Source organism: Zingiber officinale, chromosome 3B (assembly GCF_018446385.1).
Source record: "Zingiber officinale cultivar Zhangliang chromosome 3B, Zo_v1.1, whole genome shotgun sequence".
NCBI lineage: Eukaryota > Viridiplantae > Streptophyta > Magnoliopsida > Zingiberales > Zingiberaceae > Zingiber > Zingiber officinale.
Window position 1 is genome coordinate 25953924 of NC_055991.1, and position 17958 is coordinate 25971881.

At 40.6% G+C, this 17958-nt stretch overlaps 1 protein-coding gene across 1 annotated transcript; it reads right to left on the minus strand.

The window, feature by feature from the left end:
• Window positions 1-15000: 15000 nt before the first annotated feature.
• Window positions 15001-16512, minus strand: LOC121968157 (serpin-ZXA-like). Its single transcript, XM_042518640.1, has 2 exons — window positions 16029-16512; window positions 15001-15903 (listed from the first exon to the last, which is right to left on the minus strand). The coding sequence occupies exons 1-2, from the start codon at window positions 16503-16505 to the stop codon at window positions 15088-15090; spliced, it is 1293 nt and encodes a 430-aa protein (XP_042374574.1). The 5' UTR covers window positions 16506-16512; the 3' UTR covers window positions 15001-15087.
• Window positions 16513-17958: the final 1446 nt, after the last annotated feature.

Here is a 17958-nt window from a genome sequence, read left to right on the forward strand (position 1 = left end):
AAATTGTTCTACTTGGAGGGAAAAAATGATCTAAAAATTACTTCTCCAATGGTTTCCAACTTGTGATGCTTTGAGGACAGAGGGAATATAACCAAGTCCTTGCTTTATCCTTGATACTGAAAGGAAATACTATCAATCAAACTACATATGTTGACACTCCTTCACAATTCACCATATCACAATGCTCTAGAAATGTCTCAAGGTGCAGATAAGGACTTTCTGATACTTATCCTCCAATTTTGTGACCTTGTATCATGAAAATTAACTCTGGGTCTAGTTAAAAAAAAAATTTCTTCAATATGAGGCTGCACAATGGGAGATAAAAATTTTGTAGAAATGAGTGCAGATAAATCTCTTAAGGACCTGCTTGACATGTTAGTGCTCTTGGTATCTAAAAATAATTATGCGAAAAGAACAAAAATGAAAAATTAAAGACAAAAATAAAATACTATATGAAAAGCAAGAAAGAAAATGCAGAATTTAAATTGCAAGAAAGAAAGTGCATAATGAAAACAAGAAAGAAAATGCAAAAGAAAAAGAAAAACATCTAGGGTAACTCATATGCTAATCAACTAATGTTAATCGAAAACAGTCCCCGACAACGGTGCCAAAAACTTGTTACGATTCCGCAAGTGCACGGATTCATCGTCAGTAATATATAAGATTGTTGAACCACAGGGACTGTTAATTAAGCATTAGAGATGTCGCAAAGTAAGTTGTCTAGACGGTCGAAAGTCAGCTTTGGCGCTTGCAAACTAACGAGAGTGATCGAAAAGAGGAAGAGAAGGATGAGGGAATCGATCTTGGAGGGAATTGAGCTTTCAAAAATGGATTCTAGGATTTCAGTTTCATTGTGGTGGAACCTGATGCATCATGTTCTATCATTTACTCATCGTCAATCAATATACCATCGCCGGAAGTTAAAGCTACTATCCTTAAGTACTAATCAGAGAAGATCCCTGTGAAATCCTATTACGGTTAACCCCTGTCACTAGGACGCCTCGGTAGATCACAAGAATACAAATCTAATCGGTAACATTAGGGATAGAGATAGGGGTTTGATTTGGTCTCTTACTTCCTTGTGGAGAAATTACCTCTCCTTTCAAGGGAATATCCTAGATATCCGTGAACGGGTTACCCCTGTCACTAGGGCCCCTCGGGTGTATGATCTAAGATCCTCTCTTTATGAAATTAGCAATTCCTACACAATCAATTAACATGACAAAGCAACAAGTCTCATGCATAAAAAGTAGAAACGAAGCAAGAAAAATCATCCAACGAGTAAAGGTACAAACATGAGTCATACATCAAACCCTATCCAAAGCTACTCCCTACATCTATAGAAAAGGAGATCTACTCCATTGTGAGAGAGGAACAACCCAAAAACATAAAGTAAAGCACACTTACAACCCTTGATGTGAGAAGAAGGGGAAGAAGAGATGCTTGCCGAGGTTTTCGATGTCTTGGTGATGCCTCCTTGCTCTAGAGATGGACGGAACGTCAAAAGTGTTGGTCCCTTTGGAGGCCGACAAGAGGGGAGAGGTGAATTGCCCTACAAAAATAAACCACAAACCTTTCTTGGATATTCAACTATTTTAAAAGAACTTGTAATAATAAACAAAAGAGACTAATTAGAAATAAACTCAGACACAGGAGGTTTACTTGGTTTGCAATCAGAGGATTGCTAATCCAAGGCAAAGATGACGCACTATCTGATTCTCCTCTGGGCGGAGTAGCCTCTTACAGCGTTGACAGTACAAAGGAATAGAAAGCACAGAGAAAATGAATTACAAGTTGGTTGAATAATCTGTGCAAATCAGTGCTATATTTATAGCACTGTTCGAGGTGCCCCGAAGGGTTCCGGGCACCCTGGGGGGGATAAAACTTTATCCCCCAACGTTCAGTCAACGCCTACATCATCGTGGATGAATTTTGGGTTCCGGGCGCCCGAACCCTCAAAAGCTGCCCAGGGTGCCCGGAATGATTCCGGGCGCTCGGACCACTTAAGTCAACCTTGTTGACTTTTTGTGGTCCGGTTCCACTGCTCCGGTTTAGCTCATCTTGGTCCAGGTCTTCTGTTCCGGCTACGCTAGCTTGGGTGATCTCGGCCATCCGGAATAGGGCTCACCCGAACCCAGGTTCTGGCCTTGTCCTCGAGCAGCCTTCCTTCCTGATTTCTCATCCCTCGAACGTCGTGCACGTTCTTCTCGTCCACCGGTGTATTGTTCCGCGGTCACCTCGTCCCTCGGGCACACCGAGCCCATCGACTCACTCCCGTGCCGTCCTTCTCGTTAGCCGCATCTTCCGCTTGACTTCCTATGTTCCTAAGCCCCTACACACTTAGACACAAGGGTTAGACAAAGCACGACCTAACTTAACTTGTTTGATCACATCAAAACACCTTGGGGTTCCAACAATCTCCCCCTTTTTGATGTGAGCAACCCAAGTTAAGTTAGGGTAAACAAATGTAATAACAACAGTTAATTTGCAAGTAAGTCTAAAGATTTTTCAATTAAAAAAAATGTACCTCCCCCTAGACTTAACATTCTTCTCCCCCTTTGATCACATAAAAAATGGGGTTCCTTTTAACAAGTCTAAGGTAAAAAAAAATTCTTCCGAAACACTCCTTTTAGATATGGAAAAAAATATAAGTTTAAGTTTGAAACTTATTTCAACATTTCCTTAAAAAATTTCCATAAGTAAAAAAAAAATTCTAAGGCAATTTTTATAAAAAAAAAATTTATAAGGCAATAAAAAGAATTCTAAGTTTAAAAAAAAATTCTAAGGCAATTTCCAAAAAAACTTTCTAAAACAATTTTTTTTTTAAACTGAATATTTTTGAAAATATTTTCTATAACAAATTGAATAACCCTTTAAAGCATATTTGCAACATAAACCTTTTCTAAGTTAAACAAAATTTTCAAAACAAATGTTTAACAACTTTTAAGCATTATTTAATTCTAACTTTAATACTCTTTCCAGAAAGTTAATTAAACATTTGATTTCAGTATTTTGGCTTCCAGGTCGTGGCGAGGCACTAGGCCTTCTTGGTTATTGGAGCAACAACCACTTCCTTTGTAACGCCCACCCTTCCTGCTAGTAGGGCGGGGTTACTGTACGGGGAACATACATGCATATTAAAATTTCTTTTCTAAAACAGCATAAGTACTTATTTATATATTCTTGTATACCTCTAAGTGAATGAGGTCATGAAATCAATTTCTATCATAAACATGAACAAGTGTCAAGTAACCTTGCAAAACATTAACATAAGATAGACATAGTTCATATCATACATAAATTAATATAAGCAGGTCTTTTCCTTAGCCGAGCCACTACCACACACATCTCTTGCCTCTCTTGCTGCTCCCTTAGTTCACCCATCCTTTGCCTTTATCTGCGGTACAAGGAAAATAAACTATAAGCACATAGGCTTAGTAAGATCCTTTCCTACTCACAAAAACCATATATCATAGCATAATCATATAATCATATAGCATGGAGACATAATCATCATATCATGTAAAAGAGCATCATAACATATCATATCATAAAGTAAAAGAGCATCATGTCATATCATATCATAAAGAAACATCATGCTATATCATCTCATAAAATAAAAGAGCATCATATCATATCATGTCATAAAGAAGCATCATGCTATATCGTCTCATAAAATAAAAGAGAATCATATCATATCATATCATATCATAAAGAAGCATCATGCTATATCATCTCATAACATATCATATCATCACATATCATATCATAACTTATCATATCGTACAAGTATATGCAAGATGTCTTTCAAAAACATGCGTCATGTCATGTGCGTCATATCATAACTTATCATATCGTAATGAAGCTGACTTTCTCTTGGTCTTCTCGGGCAAGCAGCACTTGGTGGTAACCCTGATAAGCATCCAGCATGCATATCAGTTCACACCCGGCGGTTGAGTCCACCATTTGGTCAATCCAGGGTAGCGAGTAGAAATCCTTCGAACACGCCTTGTTCAGATCACGGAAATCGATGCAGACTCTCCATTTATTTCTAGGCTTGGAGACTAGCACCACATTTGCGAGCCAGCTCAGGAATTGCACATCCCGTATATAGTCGGCCTCCAGAAGCTTCTCGACTTCAGCTTGGATGATGACATTCTGTTCAGCACTGAAGTCCCTCTTCCTTTGCTTCACAGGCCGGGCGTCCGGCCGGACATGAAGCTCGTGCTGCGCCACACTCGGCGAGACTCCCGCAGCTCATGAGTTGACCAAGCGAAGACGTCGCAGTTTTGTTAGAGACATCTAGTCAGCTCCTCCTTCTGGCTTGCCTCCAAGTCGGAGGCTATGAACGTCATGACCTCCGGTCGGTCCGGGTGGATCTGTACCTCTTCCTTTTCATCATAAACTAAAGTAGGGGGCCTTTCGGTTATAGCGTTTACCTCGATGAGTAGTGTTTTCCGAGCGACCTTTGCTTCGGCTCGGACCATCTCCACATAACATCGTCGGGCCGCCATTTGATCTCCTCGGACTTCTCCCACCCGATCTTCCACAGGGAATTTGTTTTTTTGGCAAAATGTTGAGACGACCGCTTGGAACTCGTTGAGAGTCGGTCGCCCCAAAATCACATTGTATGCGGAGAGGGCGTCGACCACGATGAAGTTAGTTGTCCGCGTTCTCCTGAGCGGCTCCTCTCCTAGCGAGATAGCCAATCTGGTCTGCCCGATCGGCAGAACCTCATTACCAGTGAACCCGTATAACGGGGTCGTCATTGGCAGTAGCTCGGCTTGGTCAATTTGATGTTGGTCGAATGCCTTCTTGAAAATAATGTTGACTGAGCTGCCTGTATCAATAAATATGCGGTGGATAGTGTAGTTAGCTATTACCGCTTGGATGATGAGGGCGTCATCATGCGGGACTTCGACCCCCTCGAGGTCTCTAGGCCCGAAGCTGATCTCAGGCCCACTCGCCCGCTCCTGACTACAGCCGACCGCATGGATCCGGAGCTGCCGAGCATGTGACTTCCTAGCCCGGTTCGAGTCACCGCCTATAGGTCCACCAGCAATGATGTTGATCTCACCCCGAGCTGCGTTGTTTCTATTCTCCTCCTCCCGAGCAGAAGGCCTTGCCCGTTCCTGCGATGCTCGGGGATTGACCCTTGGCTGACGATGATGATGCCGCTCAGGTGACTCTCTGACACCGCGACGACCAGGGCTTTGGTGTCGGTGTCGTCGGTCCGGTGAAGGTGATCGGTGGCGATAGCTTCGTGGCATAGGGTGAGCGATCGAGGGGAGGCTCCGACAATCGCGCGTGTTGTGGGTTGTTGATTGATGGAGCGAACAAAACATGAGAGTCCATACCTTCCATTTATGCTTGGGCCGATTGGCTGCCACATGTTGGATGGTGTGCGGCCTTGCTCCCTGATGAGGGTGTGCTACTTCCACACGGGGTCCTCTCGGTGGTTGATAGCTGGTGGGCGGCCTTCGCTCGGCAGTGGACGGTGGCTCGGGTGGCCGCCTAGGCTTCCTCTACGTTGATGTACTCACTGGCCTTGTTCAGCATGTGGTCGTAGTTATGGGGCGGCTTTCGTATGAGCGAGCGAAAGAAGTCTCCGTCCGCGAGCCCTTGTGTGAACGCACTCATCATAGTCTCCGAGGTGACCGTCGGAATATCCATGGCCACCTGGTTGAAGCGCTGGATGTAAGCTCGGAGCGTCTCCCTCGAGCCTTGTCTTATGGTGAACAGGTTGACACTGGTGATCTTCTGGTAGCGCCTGCTGCTCGCGAAATGGTGAAGGAAAGCCGTGCGGAACTCTCTGAAGCTCGTGATTGATCCGTCCAGCAGCCTCCGGAACCACCGTTGTGCCGATCCAGAAAGGGTGGTGAGGAACACCCGACACTTCACACCATCTGTATACTGATGTAAAGTGGTTGTGTTGTCGAACTTACCCAAATGATCATCCGGGTCGGTGGTCCCGTTGTACTCTCCGATCGCCGGGGGTGTGTAGTGCCTTGGCAGTGGGTCTCGTAAGATGGCTTCAGAGAATTGACGGTTGATCCGCTCGGGGGATGACTCCGTTTGGGGTGTCTTGCCCTTCCTTGCGTCACGAACGGGTGCCTCGTCGGATGAAGACCTCTTGTCAAGATTGGCGAGTGCGACTTCTGATGGCGTTTGAAACAAGGCCCGATGGAAAGGTATTGGGGCGGGCGGCGCTTCCACTTGAGTACCGGTCAAACCTTTGTTCTACTCCCATACTGAGAGCTTCTCCGGTCGGTCCTCACGCACCGCCCGGCCGCCCAATACTGATGTTGCCTGCTGTGCTAGCCGCTCGGCTAGTGCCTTTTGCTGCTGCTGCTCCATGATCTTGGCCGCTCGTGCCTCAATTAGAGTGTCGAGTTCCTCCTGAGAGAGCATCAAGGTGTGCGGTCGTCCGGCTCCTTCCATCTTCTCTACTCGGATTCAGGTGTGTTCCCACAGATGGCGCCAATTTGATCCTGTCTGAGTGCTGAGTCGATGAAAACCGGGGACGTGGCGCTCTCTGCTGCCTTCGGGTGATCTCCGCAATGATGTGGACCTCCGGTGGACCTGCAACCAAGTCGGGCCGAGAAGGGGTTCCCAGCGACGACCCTCCGACGCTTAAGTCAGGCAACGACGAGATGAAGCAAAGGCAAAATAATGAGACTGTGGCTACCGTAGATGAGAAAAGCATACTGCCGCCGAAGTTTGGAGGTCCTTATATAGGACCCCGGAGAGGCGCGTGCACGCTTCTCGAGGCGTGCACGCTCCTCAAAGCATAACTCAGAATGGTGGTGTCAGAAAAGCGTGTCTGACGTCATACCACAACCGTCCGAGCATATCTCTGCCATGACAGTGGAAACTTCCACTGTACGATCCTCAGTACGGCCCGGCCGCCGACCATGCTGTTTGTCGGCGGCAAGTGTTTCGAGAATGATATCACTAGCTGCCCTTTTTATCCTCTTCTAAGTCTTTTGTCTCTTACTGGGCCGGACGGGATGGCCGCTCGGCCTCCAGGGCGCTCGGGTGTGTATGCGCATCGGACCAGGTGAGAAGGCCGCTCGGTCACATACTCGGACGGGAGTACGAGCTAGTTGATCTGTAATTCGGCCGAGTGGATCGACCGCTCGACACAACGGTTCCTCTATAAGGGAAACTCGTGAGCGTCGGAAGCTCGACCCAAGGTCGAACTATCTTCGCGCCGGCTCGGGATTTGCTCCGGTCGGTCGGCCAGGTCACTTCCCCCGATTAGCCAGGACTTAGACTCTTCCGTGTCATTGACCCCTTCCTATATGAACCCCCGATTCTTATCACCGGATCACATATAAATAGAGCGATCGACATGCAATTACAGGACAAGAAGCAAGAAGAAGAGAGCATTAGTCTCCATGGCAAACAATGCATCTGCTAGATTTTTATCTTGGCCCTCGTGGTGGCTCTCCTTTTCACGGTTTTCTCGGCAGAGGGACGTCTAGGGAAGGTTCGAAGTTGTAGTCAATACATCTCTTTACGACTAATCTGATGTTATATGAACTTTAGCTTTCGTGATCGGAGGTCAAGTCCCATCGCCTGCATCTCCAGCTCCGGATATACGATAACGTCCATGGAGCAGTGGAGGGTGACACATGCTTTGCAGTGGCTCAGGAGTTCAACTTGACGCATGCTCAGTTCAATGCCATCAACCCAAACATTAACTGTGACAAGGTTTTCATTGGCCAGTGGCTCTACATCAAGGGAACTGCTTGATGATCTACACATATATCTGCTTCATTTTGGGAGGGCAAATAAAACTACACTTTGGAAACTACAAGAATTAAAGTTCGTACTTCCAATATGGATTCAATTAAGAGCTGATCTTACGTTGTCATTTGTGTGTTCTGCTTGACTTAAAAAAAAAACAATTTTACCGACGGAATTATCCGTTGGCCTTCCGTCGGTATAATAGGTTACCGACGAATTATCGACGAAAATACAGTTGTCGGTAACCGATTTATCGAAAAGGCCATTACCGATGGAAATAGGACCTTCCGTGGGTAATAACATACCGACGGACTATAATTCCGTCGGAAACATTGCCGGAATAGTGATGTTTGGCCAGGAATAAACTACCGACGGAAGATGGCTTCCGTCGGTAATTACCGACGGAAACAACTATTTCGTCGGTAAGTACCGACGGAAACACCTGTTTCCGTCGGTAATATATCGATCTACCGACGGAAATAAGGTGTTTCCGTCGGTAATATATCGATCTACCGACGGAAATAAGTGTTTCCGTCGGTAGATTTTTCCGATATTTACCGACGGATTCTAATTTCCGTCGGTAAAGTAAAAATAAATTTTCAGATTCTGCCTGTTTTGGCAATTTCCATATATACAAATTCTAAATATACAAACCATCACAGATATAATCCATTACAATCAATCCACACAAACATATATAATCCACACATAAATTAAAGCATCACATTTACACAATCCACAGTTAAACAATCATAACATTCCAACACTTCATTGATACAACTTCATACAAACATATAATCCACACTTACATCGTGTATATATATAACAATCACATATAAACAATCACTTTTACACAATCGACACTTAAACAATCACAATATCATAACAATTCATTCATATTATTAGAAACAATTATAATCATGTAAAACAAACTAAACTGAACAATATACCATAGTGCATATATAAATACTGTCAAAATGATGCATACCATAGTGCAAAGTTACAGAATACATACCATAGTGCAGAGTATGCAAAATAATACAAGAATGAAAGATAATGCTAGAAATCATGTCAAAAGACAAATATGAAACGATCATGTTGATATATAAATAAACATTTTTGCATATATGTATATCGAAATTTATTTATAATAAAATGATACCTAAACAAAAAATGAGCATATGATCATATGAAGAGCCAGTATGTAAATAGAAGCGAACGTGACTCCTGAAACATATATTAATAAAACATTTAGAAATTAAATAAATATATTATACCAAATATAAAAATGGAATCTATATATTACCACGGTCTATCTATGATAAATAAAAAACTAATAAAGTGTAATTGAACATACCTTAGAAAATGCTAATCATCACCGGCTAATGGATCTTGAGTCTCCTATGACTCAGAACCATGTGACCCCTGGGTGAAATTAGCCACGATTTGGCGCATCTGGGTTATGAGATCATCATTACTCTTGTCACGATTGGCTCTCCTCTTCTCCTCATCAGCTCTCCTCTTCTCCTCATCAGCTCTCCACTGATCCATATCCTCTCATCCATTGATTTCAATTGAGTGTGCAGTTCTTGATTTTCACGTCTTAAGGACTGCATCTCACTAGATGAAGAGGAACTAGCACGGCCGGCCGGATTTCTCAGACAATCAAATACAACTTTTGCTTCAGAGCCCAGGCCGTAGAAGGTCGAGTTTTTTGTCCTTCCACCGACAACATCATAATAAATCTCATTTAGAGCGTCGGTGGATAGAGACGGTGAATCTCCCCCTCTACTGATGGTTGAGATGCTTGAGTCACCCTTTCTGTCATTTGTTGCTGTAAACAAATAAATAATATTCAATTTAATCAGTATTGTTGACTACTAATTAAGATAGAAATGAACAAATGTAATAAAGTTAATAATCTTACATGGAGAGTCTGAGATCGAGAATCAACAAATGATCCATCCTTCTTCTTATAGGTCTTGAGAAAGACCTCCATACATGTGGGATGTCGGGCAAGCTCGCATTCCTAAACACAAAAAAATTTTGGATAAAATTATACAAGTTTGCTAATAAATACATAATTTGTTACAATGTATAACTTTAAATTTTACTCACCAGATCCATGGTATGCTCTACAATAGATCTGGATCCTGACGTATGTCGAGCGGTTCCGGTGCTCGGGCCACCTGGTTCTATATTTCTATTTGCTTTTGCCTTTTCAGCATTTGGCTGCCATCTTTCTGCAGCCCAGGTGGCCGTCCATGCACTCCATTTCGCCTTGGAAACATACGCAGGTCTAACGCCCTTCTTTCTCATGTAATACATATGGTCTCTGTATAGTTTGACACAGTATGTATTCCATGTAGATTTAAATTCTTCTTCATGCCCATTCTTCTATGTATACATTTTTTGCAATTATAAGTTAAGCATTTAAGTTAAGTGATAACTATATTAACTATAATACCAAATATATTAAATTTACTTACCATAAATTCATTATAGTAAAATAGCTTCATCTCCTGGTCTACATGTCTCCATGTAGTACCAGACGCGCTAACTCGTTCTTTGAATTTTCCCGTGATATATGTGGCAACTCGGTGGCCATCTGGAGTGAACCTGCACAAAATAATATTAAGTTAAGAGAAATCAATTATATATTAACTTGAATTAATATAAGGAAAAATACGTACGAGTCCCCGACGACTTTAAGGACCTTGTAGCCACGTGGTGCTACAGGCTATTGCTCTGCCATAATGATATTTGTAAAATAACATTGCAACACATAATAATAAGGTGATGAAAACATGATAATAAAATTACAAATTAGTACGAAAGCATAACTTACTTGATGATTACTAATTTTAATACTTAATCATCGTTACCATCTGACTAATCAACTCTGTACAGTTTCTATGTCCTCTTCGCTAGATGAGCTTAGTTCAACTTCATACTCACTGTTGGACATCTCTCCATCATCAATCTCTTCATAAGTGACATTAACATCTACAAGTAGTTGAGAAGTAGATTGGAGTTGTAAATCAACTAAATATCACTCCACTTCATCATTCTGAAATGCATCATGATTTTGAGGAGTGACTGTGTTCGGCATCTCTATGGTTGAGCGAGACTTGATTCGACAAACAGACAACCATTCACTAGATCTTCTTTTCTTCGTAGGGTATTCAAGATAGAAAACCTGACCCGCTTGTATCCCAAAAATGAAAGGCTCAAATTTGTTGAATCTTTTGTTTGCATTAACCTCAACTAAATTATAATTTGGATGAATTCTAGTACCTATTCTTGGCGTCGGATCATATCATGAACACTTGAACAACACACACCTCTTTATTGGTAATGCAGGATATTCAATCTCTATGATCTCCTCAAGTCTACCATAGTAATCAAACTCAGTATTGTTGTTGTCCATAAATCCTTTGACGCAAACACCAGAATTATAAGTTAATCTCTGTGAATCTCTTTGTGCCACGTGAAATTTAAGGCCATTAACATAGTAAACAGAGTACACCTTAATTTTACAGAGCGGGTCTGATGTAATATTCATTATCCTATCATCTTGCACATTTGATATTCTACGGTCTTTCACCTATAAAATATAGTCCACATATAAATTAGGACACCTATTAATAGGATTGAAGGAAAAAAATTTATAAATTTTGTAACTTACATATATTTGAAACCATAGTGCAAATTCGGTCTCTAACTTTGCAGCTACCTCACTTGCAGCAATTGATGGATTTTGTATATATAGTTGTTGTTCGTACAAGCTGGGAAAGAATGTAATTAACTAAATATTGGGATATCAAGAAAGATATTTAAGAATGAATAATTATTTACTTAGAGTAGTTAACTTACTTTATGTATGCCTTGACCTCTTCACAATTTAATAGTATGTATGTTCTTACAGCATGGTTTTCATCTTCGGTTAACCATCTAGAATGTGATGCACCCATTGACTTACAAGGAAATTTGAAAATAGAAAGCATCGATGGGTCTATCGTTTGAACATCATCAGAATTTCTAGGACATTTGCGGTGTCTTGCTTGCACACTATCAGCAAAATAATAAGAACAGAAAGAAGATGCTTCTTCAACCACATAAGCATTATAGATTGAACCCTCAACTCTTGCTTTGTTACGAACATTATTTTTTAATTTCCTCAAAAACCATTCAAATGGATACATCCATCTGTACTACACAGGCCCTCCTATTTGTGCCTCATATGGTAAATGCACTAGTAGATGTTCCATTGAATCAAAAAAACTAGGTGGAAATATGCGCTCCAGCTTACATAATATAAGAGGAATGTTTGTTTCTAGCCGAAGCATATCATCCATCATAATACATCTCGCTGTCAAATTTCTAAAAAATAGACTCAATTCAATGAGTGCTTGCCAAACATGTTGAAGAAGTAAGTCATGGAAGGCTACTGGAATAAGTCTTTGCATGAATACATGAGAGTCATGACTTTTCATTCCAAACATCTTTAATCTATTCACATTCACGCATCTAGACATATTTGAGGCATACCCATCTGGAAATTTGATTTCTTTCAACCAATTGCATAAAACTTGCTTACCATCTTTGTCTAATGTATAATAAGCTTTCGAAAATCTGTTGGTTGTTTCATCTTGATGCAACTCTGGTCTATTAACTAGTTTCTTTAATTCTTCACGTGATTTTGCAGTGTCTTTAGTTCTTCCAGACACGTTCATCACAGTGTTGAAAATATTATCGAAGAATTTTTTCTCAATATGCATGACATCCAAATTATGTCTAATAAGTAGATGCTTCCAATACGGTAGCTCCCAAAAAATACTTCTTTTCTTCCAACCACACTTGCACATCCTAACAATGTATTTATTTAACTCATCGGAACCAGGTTGAGATACTAGTAGAAATCCATAACTATCTATTTGCTCAATGATTTCTTCACCTGAAACATGGGCTGGAGGAGATTTTCTGACTACAACATTTTTTAAAAAGAATTTCTTATTTAGCCTAAAAAGAGTGATCAATTGGTAAAAATTTACGGTGATTATCAAACCAAGATACTTTCCCACTGTAAGGTAATGAAAATGCATTAGAATCTGTCATACAGTGTGGACAAGCTAATTTACCAGCCGTGCTTCATCCTGACAACATTGAGAATGCTGGAAAATCACTGATTGTCCATAATAATGCAGCATGCAATCTAAAATTAGTTTTACTTGCAACATCATAAGTCGCTGACCCTACATTCCATAATTCATTCAACTCGGTAATCAAAGGTTGCAAGAAAACATCTATCTTCTCTTTTGGATTTGTTGGATCAGGAATAAGTACTGTAAGGAACATAAATTCATCCTTCATACACATTCATGGCGGTAAATTGTACGGTGTTAATATAACTGGCCAAGATGAATATTGTTGCCCTGACTGACCAAATGGCTAAAATTCATTGGCGGAAAGTCTCAATCTCACATTACGTGGTTCAATTGCAAACGAGGGAAATAAAGCATCAAGATGTTTCCATGCAGGGGAATCACAAGGATGACACATCAGCGCTCCATCGTGCTCATGTTCATGATGCTACATCATGTGGCAAGCTGTAGCGGTAGATGCATACAAACGTTAAAGTCTAGCGGTTAACGGAAAATAATACATCACTTTCCAAGTAATTTTTTTCTTCTTCTGCCCTGGTATACGAGTACCATGCTTATAATGAGGGTGTGTACAGATTTTGCATTCACGTATATTATTGTCTTCATTCCAAAACATCATGCAGTTGTTTATACAACAATCAATTTTCTCTACAGGCAAGCCTAAACCTCTGACCAATTTCTTTATATTGTAAAAACTATCAGTCATTATGTTATCAGCAGGAAGCAATTCTGACATCAATTGACATATGTCATCATAGCATCTTTCTGAAAAATGATGTTCTGCTTTCATATTCAATAACCTAGCAGTAGCTGATAACTGAGAATGACCAGAGGGAATGTCTTCCCACACTTCTCTTTCACTAGCTTTTAACATTTCATATAGTTGTTGATATTCAGGTGTTGGTGTTCATCTATATTGGAATAATCAACTGCAGCATTCATCGCATCGTGAACCATTGACTGCATTGCGATATCATTAGTTGAGATATCAGTTGTGACAGATGACGTACCACCAGAAGGTCCAATTGATTCATACACATAAGACTCCCCGTGACAATATCAATTATAGTAATTTGGTACAAAACCATTTCTGCATATGTGAACCTTCACGGTATCCTCATCACGAAAAGCTCTATTCCTACATTTCTTAAGATTACACGAACACCGCAACTCATCACCATTCATACATTCTGGATGACTCTTAGCAAAGTTCACAAAATTTTCAACTTCAGCAATAAAATCATCTCTAATAAACCCATTTTCCAAACGATTGTACATCCAAGCTTTGTTCATAGACATTTTTACCTTAAACTAATAAATTGACCAAAACACCTTAGTACAAAATAAAAACACCTTAGTACAAAATTTTACTAAAAATTAACAAGTACAAAGCATAAACTATTACTATCGACCAACACAACAGTGTCCAACGCAGCAACGATCACCAAGGCAGCGTCTGGAACAGCCTGCTCACCAGCAACCGGCACAGCGGCCAGCGGCCCGCTGGTCGCCACCACAACGGCCCACTGGCCGCCGCCACAACGGCCACCACAGCGGCCCGCTGCCGGCCGACAAACCCGCCACCGAGGGAAGGGGAACGATAAAAACCGAAAGAAACAGTGAGATTCGACTTGCCGGCCAATCGGAGGAAAACCTAGCTAGATCACTGTCGTCGTCCGCGCGCGTGGAAAGAAAGGATCGGCCACGGTAGGATTATTTAGGCATGTTTACTGACGAAATATTTTTCCGTCGGTAAAACCTAAGTTTACCGACAGAATAAAGTATTCCGTCGGTAAATCATAAATTTACGACGGAATAAAGTATTCCGTCGGTAACATTAAACGTTACCGACGGAAAATTTTCCCCGTCAATAATCCCGTCGATAAAACTGTATTTTCTTTAGTGTATATCTGCTTCATTTTGGGAGGGCAAATAAAACTACACTTTGGAAACTACAAGAATTAAAGTTTCTACTTCCAATATGGATTCAATTAAGAGCTGATCTTACGTTGTCATTTGTGTGTTCTGCTTGATAACAAAAAACTTGTTAAAAATATTTCTAGATTTCATTTGCCACCAGAATAATACCAGTTGCAACCTTTCGTTGCACAAAATAGTAGTACAGATTATTGAGTTGCATCCAAACACTAGATATAGATTTGACTGTTTATTAACAAGCGTCCTCCAAAGGATTAACTACGTGCCCCAGGAACAACAAAGTTCCAGTCTTCTCGTCCACGATAGCAAAGATGAAGGGATGATCCGCTACAAACTCAGGTAGCACTGGACGAGTGTAACAAATGCCGCCACCACATAGAGAAGGGAGTGATACACAAGATGCGATTGTGCCAGTCTCGTTAATCTCAATAGTGGATTTGTGAAACATGGTCTTCATATATAAATTATCAATCGGCTTCAGATCGGGATGGGGCAACTTGAGCATGCCCAGGAGGTCTGCATTAGTCTTTGAAAAGGGAAGGATCAGTTCTAACTTCTTCAACGCTTCAGAAGGCTCACAATCGAACGAGAAGTTAAACTTAGGAAGCATAAATCGGTGAAGCCTCAACGCCTCAGTTGGAGTATATTCCTTCAGGAAGTCCGGCGTGGAGAGTATTTCATCCATGATTTCGTAGAGTTGATCACTATCATTAGGAAGAAATATAAGCATAGAGAAGAACGTTTTGGCACCTGGAAATTGCCTGTAGGGTAGCTTAAGGATTTTGAAGCGATGAGAGAAAGAAATGTAGAAATTATGACGGTGTGATATGAAGGGTACAGTGATGGTGCTTCCATCAAGAAGATAAAACTTTCCTTTCGTCGTGTAGTTTATTGGGAATGGTGTACCCCATAAAGCTTTGAAGTAGACAGCATTAGCGAGAAGAATGGTAGTTTTCAGATCCAGATTTCCTTCAGGAATGATATCGTTTATAAGTCCGTGTGTCTTCTCCTCAGCCCAACTATTAATTTCTCTGGCTACCTGATAAGCCTGTAACATCACATATTTAAAATAAAATGATAAGAGAATCCATAAATGTTTATCATATAAAAGGATTACTGAAGAGAAGTAGGACATGAAGTAGATTAAATTAAACAAGAGATTTTTTGTGTTACATTGTTGAGAATGTCCACAGTCTTGACGGAGGAATCGTAGAGAGAGGACGCAGCGTGTACATAGGCAGGATTCAAAACCAAACGCTTCTGACAGAACCATATGGTGTTGGCGAAGGAGACACGAGGTGGAGCACTGGGGAGGTCGGTTGCATCTTTGGCGCCTACGAGGAAGGGGGTGCCGAGCCTTATGGCGATATTGGCGGGGACGCTGGGTTCGGCTGCGGATTCTTCGGTGGAGATGGAGTGGAGGAGGCGCAGGGTGGCGGCTTGAAGGTGGGAGACGTCCGGGGAGCCCAAGAATGAGAGTAGCTGCTGCAGGGTCTCGCCGCGTGCGCCTTCGGCAACGAGGGCGAGAGCGAGTTGGATGGAGAGAGGGGAGAAAATGAAGTTGGAGCCCTCGCCGGCAGCTTTCTTCCCGATGATCAGGGCCAGCCGGAGACAGGAAGGCGCGTTAGCGACGGAATCGGAGGAACTCATGGTGAAGCCTGAGGAGAAGCTCGTTGCAAACCAAAACGTTCGTATACATTGTGTATTTAAACGAAAAATTGAGAATTTAATTACTCGAGAATTAAAAAGGTTTAAATGAATACTATCGACTCTTGGACTTCTACGGGTGGGATTAACTGATTGAGGGGTTAATGAATACTATCGACTCTTACGTGTGAAATTAATTCGGAAAAATTATAAGATTTATAACATAAATGCCTCTGCACCGATGAAAATGTACTGTATTTAGAGACGCTGATAAGAAAGTTCAATCATCTTCAATATAATGTGTGTTATTAAGGTATAGTCAATAATTAGACCTCTAAATAAATTTTTTTCTTGAGTTTAATATATCACATCAATAATATAAAAATTTATTAAAATATTTCTAACAGTTAAAGTTTTAAATAAATTTTTTTATAATCTCTTTCATGGTATGAGTTGTATGACTTAATACTTACCGTATGAAATTGGAGATAAAAAAATAAATTTATATTTTCACTACTGTTCTTAAACTATAAATTTCAAATCTCACCTCTACAATAATTCATAACTTTTTATTTAACTTTTTGAATTTTACAAATTTCTCATAAACCCTACATTGAAGAGCAAACTTTTTGAATTTTACAAATCTCTCATAAATTTTGCGATGCACTTCAATGATTATGTACTTGAATATTGTAGTAGTAGTTGTTGTTGAATCTAATATTTGGCAATGCACACTACACGAAACATCAGAAACAGACGAAAGCTAACAAGATGGCAATAAAATGCCCCTTCAAGAGCTTGCAGACCACTTGGAATATAATTCATCTCGAGTGCAACATAAAGATAGCAACCTTGGAACTTAAACTTCAATGTTGGGAGAACATCCCTTTTGGGTTAAGGTCGAAATGTTGTCTTTTCCAGATTTATTAGTCATAGCAGGAGACGAAGATGCACCAGCTTTGCTTACTCCATTAATTGCTGAAAGTCCCTCAGCATGGTGCATCTTGAGGTAGGAATAGATTATGATCAGATTGTAGAAATTAAGAAAAAAAATAATCATATTATTAATCTAAAATTGATAATTAAAAATATAGAATATAAAATTTTTATATAGTTTAGTTAAGAAATTCTAAAATTTAAATATAAAAAGAAAAAAATCAAATTACCCTAAAAACTAACAAATAAATATATATAATCTAACATCTCCCCTCAAACTCACGATACTACAACTAGAAGCATTGAGAGTTTATCATATAAGAAACGAAAGCGTGAAGTAGAATGTGACTTGATAAATATATCAGCAATCTGTAGCTTTGAAGAAATAAAAGGTAATATGATGGTGTCAATCTGAAGATGGTGACGAGTAACGTGACAATCAATTTCAATATGTTTCATCCGCTCATGAAAAATTAATTACATGTAATTTGAATAGCACTTTGATTATCATAATATAACG

Coding starts and splice junctions, on each gene's coding strand:
- LOC121968157 (XM_042518640.1), bottom strand. CDS start 16,505: ATGAGTTCCTCCGATTCCGTCGCTAACGCGCCTTCCTGTCTCCGGCTG. Junction 15,904..16,028: donor CTGTGGACATTCTCAACAAT/GTAACACAAAAA, acceptor GTGATGTTACAG/GCTTATCAGGTAGCCAGAGA.